Source organism: Bos javanicus, chromosome 7, assembly GCF_032452875.1.
Source record: "Bos javanicus breed banteng chromosome 7, ARS-OSU_banteng_1.0, whole genome shotgun sequence".
Taxonomy (NCBI): domain Eukaryota; kingdom Metazoa; phylum Chordata; class Mammalia; order Artiodactyla; family Bovidae; genus Bos; species Bos javanicus.
In genome coordinates this window covers 94,132,338-94,150,324 of record NC_083874.1, presented here as the reverse complement: position 1 = coordinate 94,150,324, position 17,987 = coordinate 94,132,338, and the positions used below count along the sequence as shown (strand labels likewise).

The following is a 17,987-nucleotide window of genomic DNA, read 5'->3' as shown; positions in this document are numbered from 1 at the left end:
GGAGCCACCCCAGCAGCCCTCTGCTCACTTATTCCTTTCATCTCTTACCCACCTTATTCCACATTATTTGCAGCAGTTCCATCTGTCCTTGAACATGCCATGCCAAGCCAAGCTGCTTCCTGCCTTGGGGCCTTTGCACCTGCTGTTCCTTCTGCCTGGAATGCTCTGTAATCAGATCTTTCAATGACTGCTCTTTGTCCTCATTAAACCTCAACTCAAAATTTAGCTTCTCAGATGTACACATAACCTCAAAACAACAACAACAAAAACACCTTCTGTATGGGGTTGTCAGATATAGAAAATAAAAATACAAAACAGGGAATTTCAGATAAACAACAAATAGTCTTTTAGTAAGTCACATGCAATGTTTGGGACATATGCATACTCAAACATTATTTGTACATCATTTATTTGAAATTCAAATTTCATTGGGTGTCCTGCAATTGATCTGGCAAGCCCACCTCCACAGCCACTTTGTTATAGTACCCTGTTTTATTTTCTCCATGGGACTTTTCACTATTAGAAATTGTTTGATTCTCCCACTGGAAGATAGGCTGCATGAGGGTGGAGCCCTGTTGGCCTTGTTCACAGCTGCATCCTCAGAGCCTATCATATTGCTTGACATATAGTAGGTGCTCAATAAATATTTGTTATAAAGGTAAGCAAATAGAAAAAGAAAAACCTTAAAGCATTGAGTGATACATCCAGGGCATACTGCTAGCTAGCGGAGATTGGAATTAGGCATTATGGTGCCAGGGCTCTTGTGAGTTTCCTACATTTTGCCGTGCGGAAGGGATCCTACTACTCTCTCAGGAGATTCAGAAGACCCTTGGAGCAGTAGATTTGGGGAGAAACCAAGGCTGCAGGAGCCTTTCTCATTTGCTTTGTAAGTAACGAAAGGAAAACGCACTTGGATGAAAAGAACAAGATACTCTGCGTTTGGAATGGGATGAGAAGCAGTGCGCATCCTCCACGTCTTGGGACACGGGTAAACTCCCTGCAACTTCAGGACTTGCTTTATTGTCAGACTCCCGGAAACCTCTAGACCCTGACTGCAGGAGAAACTAAGGGCACAAGCAAAGAGCGGGGAGGGGAGGATGGGGATGAAGTCAAGGCAGAAGAAATCAAACTCTGGTCCTGGACCCAGGGCGCGCAGCGGGGCGGAGGCAGCGGCGTTCAGCCTCAGGACTCGGGCGGGTTCACCTCTCGGTGTGGACACTGGCTGCTCCGCAGGAACCAGGGAAGGCGCATGATTTCCATCCTGGCTCTCTTCATCGAACGGACCGAGATGGTCGGAGGGCGCGTCTCGCTGCCGAGCTAGCTGCGTGGGTAGCTAACCGTGGCCGGCTCCCGGGGAGCAAGCTGGCTCGGGTCCCTAACCAACTCCAGCCGGCTCTCGCCTCGCTCGCCCTCCCACCCGGGAGCTGGAGGACGGTCCCGGGCGTGCCGAGGACTCCCTGTCGCATGAGTCGCCCGCGCGCCCCGTTCCGAGGCAGCCGCCCCCGCCGCTGACAGGTGCTGCCCTGAGGGCGTCGGCTGCGGGGTCCCCTGGCGCGGCGGCTGGGAGCGCACGGCCGAGCGCGCTTTGCTCCCCAAGTCCGGAGCCAGCGAGCAGAGGGGGCCAGGGCGCGGCCTGGGGGCGGGCGGAGGGGGGACTCCAGTGGCCTGGAGCCCCGGCGCTCGGAACCACAAACTTTGCAGCGGCCGCGATCTGGCCGCAGCCACAGCCCATCCCCGTCGGTGCGCGAGGAGGCGGCGGCGGCGGCGCCGCCGGAGTCCCGCGGCGGGAGAACCTCGGCGGCGAGGGCGGCTTGCCCCCGCGCTGGCCCGAAGCCGCCGGTCACTCCCGGCTGGTGCTGCTGCGTCCGCCGCCGCCGCCGCGGGGCTCCGGGAGGAGGCGCAGCCCGAGAGGGCGGAGAAGAAGGAGGAGGAGGAGGGGAGAGGAGGAGCGCGGGGTGGAGGATGGAGCCCCGGGCGGCCGCGGCGGGCTCGCCCGAGCCGGCGGCGGCGGCGGCGTCCTCGTTTCAGGCCCGGCTCTGGAAGAACCTGCAGCTGGGGGTGGGCAAGAGCAAGGGCGGCGGGGGCGCGCGCGCGGGGGGCCCTGAGCGCCGCACTGCGGACACCCCGTCGCCCTCCCCGCCGCCCCCCGGGGGCCGGCGGGATGCCCCGGCTGGCTTGGGTGGCGCGGGCAGCCGGTGGAGCGGCTTCAAGAAACGGAAGCAAGTGCTGGACCGCGTCTTCTCCTCCTCGCAGCCCAATCTGTGCTGCTCGTCGCCGGAGCCTCTGGAGCCCGGCGGCACCGGCCGGGCCGAGCCGGGGTCCACGCTGCGCCGCCGGATCCGCGGGCATCTGCTTCCCGTGGGAAAGGGGCCGGGGGCCGCCACCGCTGCAGCCGCAGCCAGCGCAACGCCTCCCGGCGGACGCTCCCCAGACTCGGCTCCCTCTTCGTCCTCCGCCTCATCCTCGCTGTCCTCCTCGCCCCAGCCGCCCCCGAGGGGGGACCGCGCCCGGGATGAGGGCGCGCGGCGTCGGGGCACCGCGGCGCACTTGTGCCATCAGAAGAGTTCCTCGCTCCCGGGCACCGCCTGCTTGGAGCAGCTGCTGGAGCCGCCGCCGCCGCTGCCGCCTCGCGCTGAGCCAGCCCCGAGCCCGGCGGAGTCGCGGACCCCGGAGAAGGGCCCGGAGCGCGGCAGCAGCGGGGTGAGTGACAGGTGGGCGCGGCCCGAGCCGGGGCGCGCGGGGCCACGCCTCCAGCGGTGGGCAATCGGGACCCCGGGAGGGGCCGGGTAGGGGTGCTGCGGATCAAACAGTGCGAGGGAAAAGTTCTGACTTGCCCTCTGACTTGACTTTGGACAGAAAGAACATCTACTGCTAGAAGCTTGTTTGGGCCGCTTTCTCAGCTGCCTATGAAAGTGGACGTATTAAAGGTAGCCCAATAGGAGAGGACCCTGGGGAAGGAAATGGCAACCCACTCCAGCATTGTTGCCTGGGAAATAGCATGGACAGAGGAGCCTGGCGGGCCACAGTCCATGGGGTCGCAAAGAGTTGGACACGACTGAGCGACTAAGCACATCACAATAGGAGAGGAATAAGGTTAGACATAAAATGCGTACTTTTTTGGAGAGCCCCTAAAAGGACTGTCTAGCTAAGTCTCATCTTGTCCAAGGAAAAGCAAGCACTCCCAACACACTTGCAGGGAAAATTAGAAATGCGAAGAGGCAAACGTGAGGTCATGTCTTGGGGAAACTCTTTAAGCGCAAAAGTCTTCATCTTCCCGCCCTCCCTTCTCAAAACTTCCTGCTGCGAGTGGATCGCTGTCTAACAAGTGGACAGCGTGTCTCTTCCGAGTTAGTCACACGGATGTTCCTATGGCTTTTTCTGTTTTATAGTCATCTAAAGTAGTTGCGTTCAATTTACGCTGCTTTGTACACCATGTTGACTCTTGGGTCAGGCAATAGTCAAGTAAAAATCTGTAAAACGTTCCACTGAGCTGCGGCTTTTACTCCCTCGGTTTTGTAGGGTTTCCTAGAGGCGGTGTACTTTTGTAAATGTTTATCAAATCGTGGTCATGCTAGCAAGTATTTTGAAAGTTGCATTCTGCCAGGGACCTAAAGAACTTTTTTATTCCAATACATCTTATATTGATTCTCATTATCTTGACTCTGATGAGTTAGGTTAGGGATATATACAGTAAAACTTTAATTAGATGAGAAGTTGCATCACAAAAAACATAAGGCCATGCGTTGAAGGGTAAGATATGGGAATAGATGGACTTTCAGTTGAAGTTTTTACAGTTTATTGGCTAGTGTATTAGTGTAATCAGGAAGTAAACCAGAATGCTAGTACGCTTTGTTTCATAAACACAACTGCTTCAATAATCTGATGTTACTGACGCTCTAGAAAATACCTGATGGTTTAGAACAAGGTTCCAGTTACTCTCAGAGGAGGAGGCACAGATTGTATTGACAAAAAGCCTGAATGAACCTACCTTTCCTTTTTGTCTTGAAAGAGAATCGAATAGAACTCCTAATTCTGGCTCCAAAATGAGGTGGTTTTACAAAGATGCTTTAAATTCAGTGTTGATGAATACTATATATTTTAAAATTATTTATTTTTGAGTATGTACATAATCATAATGTATAAGAATTTTAGAGCTGGTATACTTGTTTACATTTGTTTTTATTAACTTTTATGATCAAAACATTTTAAAAGACACCATATTTCTGCAAGTGTTAACTTACTAAATAATTTTGCAGTTCAGTGAATTGCAAGATATTTTCATAACAATAGAAAGAATTAATCTCTATATTCATTTTTATCAAAACGTTTTCAGATGCTATCAACCTTTATTTGAAAAATACTGCTATTTAAATATGAACATTCTATACAAAAGACCAAAAAACCTATTTGAGAGAATATGAAGCAAACATTATTACCTGTGTCTTCATAATATTCTGGGCACTTGCATGATATAATCCTCACAACTGCCCTACATGATAGAAGTTCTTGCTATTTTATATGTTAGGAAATCAATGCTCAAAGAAATTAAAGAATCTTTCCAAGGTCACATTGTTAACATATGACAGAAAGAAGTTTTGTCATTCTCTAAAATGTTTTTCCATCATGACAGCTACGCTTGACCACTTTTAGAACTTTGTATGTCTCTGAGATAACTTCAGTCCTATTGATTAATACTTGTAAGTTAGCCTATTAATACATTCCAGTTTCCTAGAATCTGTTCTGTGATTGATTAGCTGAATTAATTTGTTCTTTGTTCTCGGTAATGCATCGTTGCGTATCTTTTATATCACATTTACAAATGACATTATTGATCATACCATTTATAGTTCTAAAGAAGCTTTTCATTATAAAGAACCAGAATGTCAGTGAAGTCATAGGAGGAATACAAAGGCTAAACCATCTTTCAAAGAGTAGGTGATAGATGGAGTGTAGATAGGAAAATAGGCCCTGAGGCTTAATTGTTGATTCGCTGCATCTGCTGCTTATGAAACCTTGTGCCCTGAGAAGTGGACAGTTTTCTGTTACGAGTCCCACATCCAGTTTTTAGCAGCATTCTTTCACTAATGCACAGAGAGGATTCCTCAGTCTCCTAAATGCCTCTTTGCCCAACTCTAGGAACCTGGCTCACCCGTCTAGAGAGAAGGAAGTAATGGAGCTGGAACCTGGGGCTGGACGAGGACTCCTTAAGGTGTCCAGGAGTAGGTGTAACTCTGCAGCACCCTCCGGGGCCTCCAGCCCGACTCAGGGATCTTTCCTTTTTCTCCCTGCACCTCCTCACTGAAGACACTTGGGCATGGGGAGGGAGCTTGTCGCACATGTAGATTTCAGTTTTATTCACAGTTCATAAGCACAGATGGGAACACATAAAAGACAAGATGCTAAAAGCCTTAAATCCATCTTCAGATTGCCTAGAGAAAAAGCCCTTTCTCTCAAAAAAAGGAAATTCATTGCAAAAGAAAGCAGGTTACTCAAATTTTCTCTTGTCCTCTGCTTGCTCCTGGCATTAGCCATGTTCTGCAACACTCTCCCCACCTCTCCACCCCTTAGCCCAGCACGAGGCCCCAACAACATATGTGCGCATACACTGAGACTGGGTGGAGATACGGTGCAAAAGCAAAAAAAATCGTTTTGGACTGCTTGGGAAAGAGATTTGGAAGTCTCTGCTGTATAATTATTACAACTGAACAAACCAGTCTACCTCCCTTGCCCCTGCCAGCCTACTTGCTATTGTGTGTGTGTTTTTTTTCAGTCAAATATACCTTTGAAACAGTTTAGCAGACTTAATAATGCCTTGCTGTTGGGGCATGTGCATTATTTAAAAGGTTCTGCTTTGAAAAAAAAGAAAAAAGAAACCCCTCTTTTCCCACTGATTCTAGTTCACGTGCTGGGCCATATTGTCATACCAGATGCATTTCATTTTCTGCAGCACAGTTGGGAAAGATGCTTTCTCAATTTGTGTGCATATCAAAAATGTGCCAATTTTATGTATTCTGTCTTGAGTTACTAAAATTATACTTTGCTGGAATCAGAAAGTCCGTTAAAGAGTGAGGCATGAATATGTTGCATTTTTTAAGTGTTTTAACAAAAGTTTGCAGTGTTTATGAATGCTAATCCTTTATTTTTTTCAAATTCATTTTGTTAAAATTGCTTTCATAGAGGAGTAAAAATTATTTTGAAAAAAGTGAGTAAAATATTCAGGGTATGAAATGTTTCAGGATAGGAATGTTTCAAAACACAGTAGGAAGAATATCCGTTCCTTGTGATAAAGTTTCTAAATTACATAGGAAAGCTCCAATAAAAAGTGGAAGGTACTTTCTAAGATTAGTCTAGACATGAAGTAAATCTGGCTTTATTAATTATTTGATCTTTTAAAGAAAGTCTGTATCAAAAAGTTTAAAAAATGTGGTTTGTGTAATTTTTGCTATCTATTTTTCAGGTGTCTTTAATCTTACTTAAAATAGCATGACTTAGAAGGAAATGGCAACCCTCTCCAGTGTTCTTGCCTGGAGAATCCCAGGGACAGGGGAGCCTGGTGGGCTGCCGTCTATGGGGTCACACAGAGTCGGACACAACTGAAGTGACTTAGCAGCAGCAGACTTGGGGAAGGCACAAATTTTAAAAAGTAATGTAAATAATTAAAACTACTAAAATCCCCCTAATAATCTAAAAAATAAGCTCCTAGAAGGAGTGTTAGAAACTTTTCCAAAGCTTTTTCAAAGTGAAAGAGTGAGGGTGAGATCTCAGGACATTTGGGAGCAGGATGTACAGTTCAATGTGTGATTGCATTCTTAAAAAATATTGGCATCATCAGGTTACTCCAGAGAAAGGGCTAGATGGAAGGATAGCTTTGCTCTGGAGCGGAATTGTTTCCTATAACCTTCAATATCAGGTGTATCCGGTGAATTTGTGTAGAGCTATGGATCTTGTGGGCTTCCCTGATGCCTCAGAAGGTGAAGAATTTGCCTACAATGCAGAAGACCAGGGTTTGATCCCTGGGTTGGAAAGATCCCTGGGAGAAAGGAATCCTATCCACTCCAGTATTCTTGCTTAGAGAATCCCATGGACAGGCTGGTGCATGGGGGTTGCCAAGAGTCTGAAATGTCTGAGTGACTAACACACACACATACATATACAAGGATCTTGTATGTATAAATGCAGGTGTTATCAGGTATATGTTAATGGAGATGGGCTTGAAACCTGTCTCAATAAAGACTAGCAGTTGAGTGCTATAATTATTTTTGAATGGTTTATCAAAGTTTGGCCGCTGCCACCATTGCAAGTAAATGGGTGCTGAAAAAAATCAACAGGGGCTTTGCTGGCCCTTTGATGTAAATTATTTTCCCTGCAGTGGGGGCAAAAGTAGCCTAAAATTAACCCAGGCAGTACTGGTGACATCACAGCTTCTTTAAATAGTAATGAAAAAATCTTATATAACTTTTGGCAAATATGTGCACACTATCATGAAAAAGTGAATAAATACTTTGAGGGATAAAGTAGGAGTAACAGGTTCGTAAAGAAAATAGGACAAATATTCCCTCTTGTTTTCTGTTGCTCCATCGTTTGGAAATAGGGGATGATTTCACAAAATTAAAGGTTAATAATATATATTTGGCACAAGGAAACATGTAGTATGATTTTTTTCACTTATATCGATTATCAAAATGTTTGCCAACTCTAGACTGATGATGAGTAAAGAGTATGTGTAGATAACATTGGAAGCGTTGATAAAATCTGCAGATTCAGAAGTTAGGATAATGGATTTTTAAGTTAAATCATAGTTATTTACAGCTTTATAGCAGACATCAATTTTAGAGTAGCAGAAATTAATTTTTTGAAATGTAAAATTTTTTGCTTTGACTTATTAATTTTCCTGGAAAACTTACTAAAAACTATATATTTCCCTGCCTCAATAAACCAAACATCCTAAATAAAACCTTTTCTTGATATCTGAGGGCCATTGTTTGAATACTGGCTTTTTTGGGGGAGGGGGTTGTTTTTTTGTGAATGAAATAGATACTGTTTTAACTTGCTTTAGGTAATCTTGCTTGTTTCCATGAAAATCCAGTGCAAAGCATACCTATTTATGATAAGCTTATCTTCCTATAAAGTTCCTCAAGTCATTTTTTTTCACTTGTCAAATAAACTTTACTGTCTTTATTTGTGGATTTTATTGCTACCATTGAAACTATTATATTTTTGCCTGCACGGTGAGGTTTATGCGCTATCTTGATGTCTTTGTCATTATCAACTTTTCCTTCCAGTTTACACTGTTTTTTATAAGTCAGGTGTGAAAAGTAATTACTAAACCTTAACAATTCAAGATTGTATGCAAATATATTTCTCCCTCCAATGTATACCAGTTTCTTAGAATTTTTTTTTCAGCAAAATAGCAGGCCACAATTTCCCCAGTGTCTCCAAATATTCATATTCAATATTAGTCTGAATGCAAGCAGCATGAAAACTTCATTTTCATTATAATGAGATTTAAAAGTCTCACATATTATGTTCTTGAGAGAACAATTTTCCTATGAAATCTCTTTTGAGATGTTTTACATCAGCCTTATTTCCCATTCTTTTTGGCCCTAGCCAATCTGGAAAATTATGGCACATGATAGATGGGACTCTGGACATTTTAGGATCAAGGCAAGCCTCCTAATCCTACAGATTTTATTTAGAGAGGCCCCTTCTGTATTAGCAATCGCACCATATTTTGCACTGCTGGAATAGAATTTGGCAAGCCTTAGGACAGTGGACCTATGGAATCAACATTGTAAAATGGATTACCGTTTTATACTGTTATTTATACCATTACCATTTATTACCGTTTTAAACCGTTGCTGAATGAATGAAGGGATGAATGGATGGGCTGGAGCTGTTCAGAGATAAGTTCTCTTGGAGAAGTTTCAAAATCACTTTTGTGTTGTAGAAAGATGTTCTTCTTGCCTTCTTGTTTCCAAGTCCTTTTATGCCTGGCAAACGTATTTGACACTCCCCTCTTCTCTCAGCTGCTGGATTGGCTTTTCTCAGCCTGTGCTTTAATTCTGATTCATATCTGAGGGCACAAGGGAGCATATGACCACCGTTGTGTGCTCACGTGGGGGATGGGGGAGTGATATCTACTTCTGAGGTGTCTGGCTCGGGGATGTGTTTCTTGTTGCTGGTCTCTGACCCCAGCTATCTGTTTTGCACCCCAGTCTCCTTGTCTGGCCTCTAAAATTACACCCCCACGTCTGGATCACTGACGCCTGTTGACCTGTCCTGCCTCATGATCTCTGAGTCTTGACCTCCCCTTGGATGTTAGCTTAAGATCGCTTTGCTGCCTGCTTCATTGCACTTCTCCTCAGCTCCATTTACTTTATTTTATTTTTTATTTTTTAATTTTATTTTATTTTTAAACTTTACAATATTGTATTAGTTTTGCCAAATATTGAAATAAATCCGCCACAGGTATACCTGTGTTCCCCATCCTGAACCCTCCTCCCTCCTCCCTCCCCATACCCTCCCTCTGGGTTGTCCCAGTGCACCAGCCCCAAGCATCCAGTATAATCCCGTCTTGATCAAGAATCCTCCCCTTATTAGCCTGACTCATTCTGCTGCCTCTTGAGGTGCCAAGTGTGTGAACTGGGGTTCAGACGGTCTGCCAGTTGCTTTTCATAGTGACCACCTGTCTAATGTTCAGCATATTTTTAGAACACCAAAGCCTCCTTCAGAACATCAGCATTGCCTGTCAACGGCTTCTGCCTATCAAGGGTGTTTCTTCCCTTGGAGGACTGAACCAGGGCTGTTCATTCATTGTCTCTCTGTCCCTGCTTACTCTTCTGTTTTCTAATTCTCACCCTGCCTGCTCCTTGACATCGTCCTCCCTTATCCTTAGCCCTGCTTGTTTTCTCTTTCTCCTTAACATTTTCTCTATTTCTGATTGCAAGGCGATTTTTGTAACTAACCATTAACCATCTGGGGCTTTCCCAGTGGCTCAGTGGTAAAGAATCTGCCTGCAACGCAGGAGACGTGGGTTCAGTCCCTGGTTTGGGAAGATCCCCTGGAGAAGGAAATGGCAACTGAGTCCAGTATTCTTGCCTGGGAAAATCCTATGGACGGAGGAGCCTGGTGGGCTACAGTCCATGGGTCCGCAAAAGAGTCAGACACAACTTAGCAACTAAACAATACCAACCACAGAGACTAAGCATCTGGGGCTGCGCCATCCCATATGGCAGAGACACTTGGCTATTGAGCACTGGAGAAGTGGCTAGTTCATGTTGAGATGTGTGGAAAGTTAACGCGCACACCAGATTTTTGAAGCCTCAGCTCAAAGAAAAGGAGGTACAATATCTTACTACTAATTTCTTTTATCACTTGCGTGTTGAAAATAGTAACGTGGATATATTGGATTAAATAAAATATATTATTAAAGTTAGTTTTACCCATTTCTTTTCATTTAAAAAGTGTGGCTGCTGGAAAATTTTCAGTTGTGTGTGTGTGACACATTTTTATTTTATCGGACAGCAGTGATCTAGAGCATGTGTTCAAACTCCATTACCCACAGGGGCCATCAAAGTAAATGAGCACAGGAGGTTTGCTGGGGCGGGCAGTGAGTGAAGGAAGGCGCCAAGGGCTCCATTCCAGGGGCAGCTACTTCTCCCTCCGGCTGATGATTATCATTCAGTGAAAGAAGCAGTGCAGCCAGAGTTTCTCGGTTCTTTAACAGAAGCCAAAATAATCCGGATTTTTGTGTGTCGTCTCCAGAATCTCGCATTTTTGGCAAATAGTTCATTTTTTTTTTAACTGCAACACAGATCAAATAAAATATATCTCTGGGCTGAATTTAGCTATCAGCTTGAACTTCTGACTCAGAGAGCTCATGTTTGACTTTGCCTCTCCCTTCCTAGTGCCAGGAGAATGTTACCTGGATACAGTGGGTATCGATAATGTTTCACAGAATAGCAGCATCAGGAGTGGTGGGATGGAAGATGGAATGCAACAGGTGGAGGGGTGCGTGGAAAGAGGAGGGGGACAGGGAGGCAGGTCAAGCAGTTTGGCTCTTCCCAGGAGTAAAAGAAAGTGATGCTGAGAGCACAAGGACTGTGCTGGGAGGGGATCGTGGGCAGGCTGTTGGTTTTGCTTCCAATGGAGATAGAGAGGGAGAGGTTGACGTTAAAGGAGAAGATGGGTTAACTGATGGATGCAGTCCTTAAAGACACGGGTGGTGGGGCTGGGCCCAGAGAGCAGGGAAATGGTAGCGTCTGCAGAAGAGATGGTGCGGGTGTGGAGGCAAGTAAGGAGCGGGCTGGGTGGCAGTAATTTGAGGGTGCTCCCAGGCGAACACGTGCACTGTGAATTCAGGAAACGGGACGTCAGTAATGGGACTGCAGCCTAGGATGTTTGGAGGAGGGGGTATTGGGAAATGAAGGTGCAAATGAAGGTGTGGGAACTCTGAGGGTTGAGGAGAGAGTGTATCTAGGGCCCCAGAGGCATTTGAACAGGGAGACTTGAGTCTTGGAAGGATGAAGTCGGAGGCCAGAACAGTCCGTTAAAGCCTGAAGTTGGCGGGTGACTGACCCTGGGGAGGAGGACGTGGACAGATTTTTAAGATCAGTGATGCATCTGGACCTTCGGGAAAAGGTAGAGTGAAAGGAATAAATCACAGCACATCCCTTCCTTATGTTTTTGATTTTTCCTGGTTCTGGTTCGAAATGCTTTTACTAAAAGGTATTTTCCTTTGGGAGGGAGAGGGAAGGTTGGGTTCTGAATTTGCATGTATGCAAATGGTTGAGGGTGCTGAGCCCCTGGGTGCCCAGTTGTCACTTATTTACTGTAATAACTCGGTCTTAAAAAATGTTTTTTTTCAATTGTAGTGTAAAAAAATGGACAGGGAGGCCTAGCATGCTGTAGTCCATGGGGTCACAGAGTCGGACATGACTGAGCAACTGAATTGAACTGATTTATAGTGTTTTGTTAATTTCTGCTGTAAAACTGATTCAGTTATGTGTATGTTCTTTTTCATATTTTCCATTATGATTTATCACAAGATACTGAATATTATTTCCTGTGGTATACAGTAGGACCTTGCTGTTTATCCATTCTATATATACCAGATTGCTTCTGCTAACATCAGACTTTCAGTCCATCCCCCACTCTTCCTTGGCAACTGCAAGCCTGTTCTCTATGTCTGTGAGTCTTTTTCTGTTTCATAGATAAGTTTATTTGTGTCATATTTTAGATTCCACATATAAGTGATACGTTATTTGTCTTTCTGGCTTAATTTCACTTACTGTTATAAACTCTAGGTCCATCCATGTTGGTGCAAATGGCATTATTTCATTCTTTTTAATGTAAAAGCTCATATTCTTGATAGTTATTTTGGATTCTTCTTGAGTAAAATAGTTATTTTCTCTGCAGTATTAGGTACTGAAAGCAGTGAGTGTTAATGAAACAAAGGACAAGACATATGTTTGTGTTTTAAAAAAAAACAGATAAAACAAAAACCCCCTACATATTTTTGTTACACAGATTTTTATGGTGCCGGATGTAAAAGTGATTAAATATTTGGGGACATATATAATGCAAGGGTTTGGAATTGAAGGGCTTTGTTGGCATTTTTCTGTCTTAAGGCGCCATGCCTCAAATGTTGGGATGTGCATTCCCTGTCAGACACAAAATTGACCCATGCGTGAATACATGGTCAGTTTCTGAAAATTGCAACTTGATCTTCTCTCAGAATAGAAACAATATTCTATCTGGACCTTTAAGCCATATTTGACTCCTGTTCTTTTATTGAAATGTAAAATAGCTTTTGATAAAAGAAAATTTCAACATTTCTATAGTTGTTTTTGAATGATATTTCCCACACCAAACTAGAAGTCTGAGTGTTTTCCAAAATCTCTTTTGCAATTGAAATAGATTTTGGAGACGAGTTCTGTGTCGTTACAAAGCTGTTGCCAAAGCTCCCTGGAGGTGGGGACACTCTAGATCTCTGTGCCCCGCTGTCTCTGAGGGCAGTCATGAACTGTGGCTCCCTCTCCTTTCTATGCCTCCCTCAACTTTCAAAACCTCTCCGAGGTGAGGGGCAGTGCCTCGCGTATGTGCTGTTTCAACTCAGTGGTTTCAAGCAAACCAACACTGACTTCAGCACTTCGGCCATCACCCCAGCACCTCTCTGCTCCCTTTGGCCCCTAGGTAGCCTGCATTTACATTAGCCTCAGCTCAGTTCAGGTCAGTCGCTCAGTTGTGTCAGACTCTTTGCGATCCCATGGGCTGCAGCACGCCAGGCCTCCCTGTCAATCACCAACTCCTGGAACTTACTCAAACTGATGTCCATTGAGTCGGTGATGCCATCCAACCATCTCATCCTCTGTCGTCCCCTTCTCCTCCTGTCTTCAATCTTTCCCAGCATCAGGGTCTTTTCCAGTAAGTCAGCTCTTCACATCAGGTGGCCAAAGTTTTGGAGTTTCAGCATCAGTCCTTCCCATGAATATTCAGGACTGATTTGCTTTAGGATGGACTGGTTGGATCGCCTCAGGCTGCTGCTTTTTTGACTTCCTGCCCTGCTCATAGGGAGTCAGCTAAGTGAGAATGAGGGGAATAGGCAAAGATGGGATGAGAACCACATTGTCAGTTTCCGAGATGCCCCACTCCCTCTGCCTCTTTTCAAGGAGATTGGGGTTTGTAAAATTTTCTTAATCTATTCCTTTCTACCTGACATTTTCATTTCCTCCAGCTCCAGCAGTTTTCTCCTTGGGTAGATGCTAGAATACGAGGAAGATCTGTATGGACTTCGCCATGCATGGGTCTTTGTATATCTTGCATCTGTGTGTCTCTGTTACAGAAATAACCAGGTGGTATATTTTTTGGGTCTTGGCTCTTCATTCACTGCCCTCCTGCAATTTGCCTTTCAGCTATTTCACTTGTCCTTCTGGGAACTGAGCAGAGAAAATAAAGTCGAGCATTTTTTTTTAATAATAATTTTTTTTCATAGTGAAGTTTAAATGATTGGTTCCTATAGTTTTTTGATATTTTGTGTTACTTCGACATATGTTGTATACACACACACACATACATACATATGCCTTCACCTAGTATGGTTTGTACACATGTCTATTCTTTCACATACATTGTATTTCCCCCTGGAGTCAAAGATAAGCAGAGGAACTCTGAAATTCTTCCACTGAAGTTAATCTGATGATACTAAGGTTCAGTGATAACATAGTCTTTATAAATGGTCTAAGTTCATTTAGTATGAGTAGGTGTACAATAACCAGCTCAACCAAAGGGAAAAAAAAAGACATCGAGCAGACACTTGTGGTTTCCTGGGCTTCTCAGGTGGTTCAGTGGTAAATAATCCACCTGCCAAACAGGAGACTCTGGTTTGATCCCCGGGTTGGGAAGATTCCCTAGAAGGGAATAGCAACACACTTCAGTATTCCTGCCTGGAAAATCCCATGGACAGAGGAGCCTGGCAGGCTACAGTCCTTGGGGTTTTAAGAGTCAGACACACGCCTGGTGTTCTACAAAGGGGATGAGTAATCTTCTGTTGAACTTAATTGTATAAGGAATGCCTTTTCTTCAATAGAGTAATCTTTCTTCTGTAAATATCCATCTTATTTACAGCCACCATGGAAGAGAGGTCACTGAATTATTTCCTTCATCTTTTGAAACCTAGATCTCACAAATACCTAAGATTTATCATTAGTATTTTCAAGCTTAGCTTGGCTTTATTCTCATAAAGTGATCCTCACAGATTAAAAAAAAAAAAAAAAAGGTGAGCTACTTTATTGATACAGTTCATCTTTTAATTAGAGAAGAATGATAACCTTTAGGGTCGTAAAGATGTATTCTCATAATCACAGAAAGCTCATTTTTTGAAATCACCTGAAAAAGAGAGTTGGAGAGTAATTAAATTAGGAACAAATGGATCTGGGACAGCAGAGCTTTTGTTTGTGTTAAAGGATATTTTATTTTTTGTTAATGCTTTTTGTTAATGATTCTCAACGGCTCTTTTTATAACATAATCCTCTTAGTTATATCTGGATGGCATTTTGAGTGCTGTATTTTGTAAGTGCCTGGTCCATATTTTAAAATCTAGTTGTTTTTTCTTTCTAGGAGTCGAAGTCTAACTTGAGTTGCAAGCAACTACAGAAATTGGGTTTGTATTTGATGCTAGAACTTTGCGCTAGATTCGTGTGAACTTGTTTTGAATAAGCCTCTGACCTTTTTCGTGGTTGTATCTATTGTGACAGGGCTTGACCTTTACCCCCGCCTTTGAATTAAATTTTTGTTAAATCACAGTGCACATTCCGCCTTCTGAAGTTGGGCTATGTGAGGCTGAGCATGCTGATGGTGGTCCTCCTATGGCCACCCTGAGCTGGGCTCTCTTGGCTAAATTGTACCATCTCACCTTTGACCTGAGGCCAACCAGTTCCTGGGTCCTCTTACCCCTATTTTATTATTTTATTTTGTTTTATCGTTTTATTTTTCTTCCAGTTTAATTGAGGTGTAATTGACATATAGCACTGTATAAGTTTAAGTTGTACAGCATAATGGTTTAGGTATGTCATGAAGTAATCATCGTAAGTTTAATGAACATCCATCATCTCATTATACAGAGTGAAGTAAATTAGAAAGAAAAACACCAGTACAGTATATTAACACATATATGTGGAATTTAGAAAGATGGTAACGATGACCCTATATGTGAGACAGCAAAAGAGACACAGATATAGAGAACAGAGTTTTGGACTCTGTGGGAGAGGGTGAGGGTGGGATGATTTGAGAGAATAGCATTGAAACATGAATATCACCATATGTGAAATAGATCACCAGTCCAAGTGCCTGAAACAGGCATGAAACAGGGCACTCAAAGCCGGTGGCTGGGACAACCCTGAGGGATGGGCTGGGGAGGGAGGGGGGAGGGGGGTTTTGGGATGGGGGACACATGTACACCCGTGGCTGACTCATGTCAGTGTATGGCAAAAACCACTACAATATTGTAAAGTCATTAACCTCCAATTAAAATAATTAATTTTAGAAAAGAAATTTTAAAAATTTCTTATGAAGAGAACTCCTAGGGTTTAACGTTTTCCCAACTTTCAGATGTACTGTGCTGCAGCGTTAATTGTATTTACCATGTTGTCTATTCTATCCTTAGTACTTATTTATCTTAAACTGGAAGTTTGTACCTTTTGACTGCCTTCATCCATATCCCCCTCCTCCCTGCACTCCCTGGTAACCACAGATCTGATCTCTTTTTCTTTGGGTTTGTTTGACGCTTTATAACTAGTATTAATAACAACATACAGAGCATTTGTTATGTTTGGGCACTGTTCTAAGTGCTCTTTATGTATTAACTTATTTGTTTACTACAATACTTAGCAAAGTAAGTTTATTACCATTTGCGTTTTTTGGATGAATAAACTGCACCACGAGAGATTAAGTGACTTGTCCACCATCACACATCAGTATAATTTGGATTCAGGTCACCTGGCCCTTAAGCCCTGCAAAGGAAGGCTGTTTGTGTGGTGCCAGTGGTAAAGAACCTACCTGGGAATCCAGGAGATGTAAGAGAGGCAGGTTTGATCCTTGGGTCTGGAAGATCCCCTGGAGGAGGGCATGGCAACCCACTCCAGTATCTGTGCCTGGAGAAGCCCATGGACGGAGGAGCCTGGTGGGCCACAGTCCATGGGGTCGCAAAGAGACGGAAATGACTGACGTGATGTAGCACGCACACATGCCTGAGAAGACTTCTGAAAACAGCTCCAGGTGGAAGTTGGGAATGAAGTGTTAAAGCCTCATCTTTCTCCTCATCTCACTACTGACATCACAGCTCTTCTTTGCCTCTGCCATTTCCTACCCATTTTTCTAATTTCTCATAACAAATGAAGAAGACAAATTTAGTGTGACAGATTATGTTAGTGTCAGGCATAATCCTGATCTATCACTTCCTTCTTACTGGTGGGAAGCCCTCTAAGACCTCTTTGATTGCTAGAGAAAGGTATTTCTAGCAACTTTTAAATGTTGGTCCTACTTAAAAAAATTCTTCCTAAGCAGGGTCCCCACTCTAAATCATTGTTACTTCTGTTATTGACATTATCTCAAGGAACATAATTTACAAGACCCTTATAATTATGTATTTTCTATATTCTACAGCTTCATTTCATTTCTATCATTACTGCTATTATTTCATGAACAGCATGGTAGTAGCAGGAGACAAAGTGGATCTATCTGCTGGACATTCTTTACATAATGTCAACTGAACGTTACAGACTATGTGCATTATTTCACTTTAAATCTCACAGCAATTTTGACAGAATATATTGTTACGTATGCACTTGTTTATATTATTTATAAAACTATATAAAGGTATATGCTATGCGTGTGCTCGCTCTCAGCTGCTTAGTCATGTCCAGCTCTTTGTGACCCCATGGACTGTAGCCTGCCAGGCTTCTCTGTTCCAGGCAAGAATACTGGAGTGGGTTGCCATTTCCTTCTCCAGGGGATCTTCCCATCTCGAATCAAAACTGAGTCTCTTGTGTCTCCTGTGTTGGGAGGCAGATTCTTTATCGCTGCATCGTTTGTGAAGTAGGCATGTGGTATAGTTGTGTTTTATGTATGGGAAATTCTTAGAGGATGTTTAAGTCATTTGCCTGCAGTCCTGATTCTGTGCACACTTATTAAATGGCAGAGCTGGTGAACAGGCAGCTGATTTCTGCCAGGGTTGTAGTTTCCAGGGTACCCACTGCTCTACCAGTGGTCAGGCCACATCAGAGCTCCAGTGCCAGGTACAAGACATGCCCAGAACAGTGGTTCATGGTTGAGTCTGCCATTCCTTCAGCAACAGTCCAGTCAGTGAGTCCAGGTCTCAGTATTGCTTTGGAGGGACAGCTGGAGGGATGTGCCAGTTATTAGTCAGAGAGAAGAATCTAAAAAGATACAAGGAGTAGGCGTGGGTTAGTTTATTTGCGGGCTCAGTTCCA

At 43.9% G+C, this 17,987-nt stretch overlaps 1 protein-coding gene across 8 annotated transcripts in view; it reads left to right on the top strand.

Annotated features, from left to right (window-relative positions):
• The first annotated feature begins 278 nt into the window (after positions 1-278).
• MCTP1 (multiple C2 and transmembrane domain containing 1) overlaps positions 279-17,987 on the top strand; it is a 1,073,276-nt gene continuing 1,055,567 nt past the window's right edge. For 5 of the 8 annotated variants that reach the window (XM_061424408.1, XM_061424399.1, XM_061424398.1 and 2 more), the window contains exon 1: positions 334-2,700. In XM_061424408.1, the coding sequence (XP_061280392.1) occupies positions 1,963-2,700 (738 nt within the window). In that variant the 5' untranslated portion in view covers positions 334-1,962. Of the gene's footprint in view, positions 2,701-17,987 lie in introns of all 8 variants that reach the window. The other 3 variants (XM_061424405.1, XM_061424400.1, XM_061424403.1) reach the window with 3 other exon arrangements.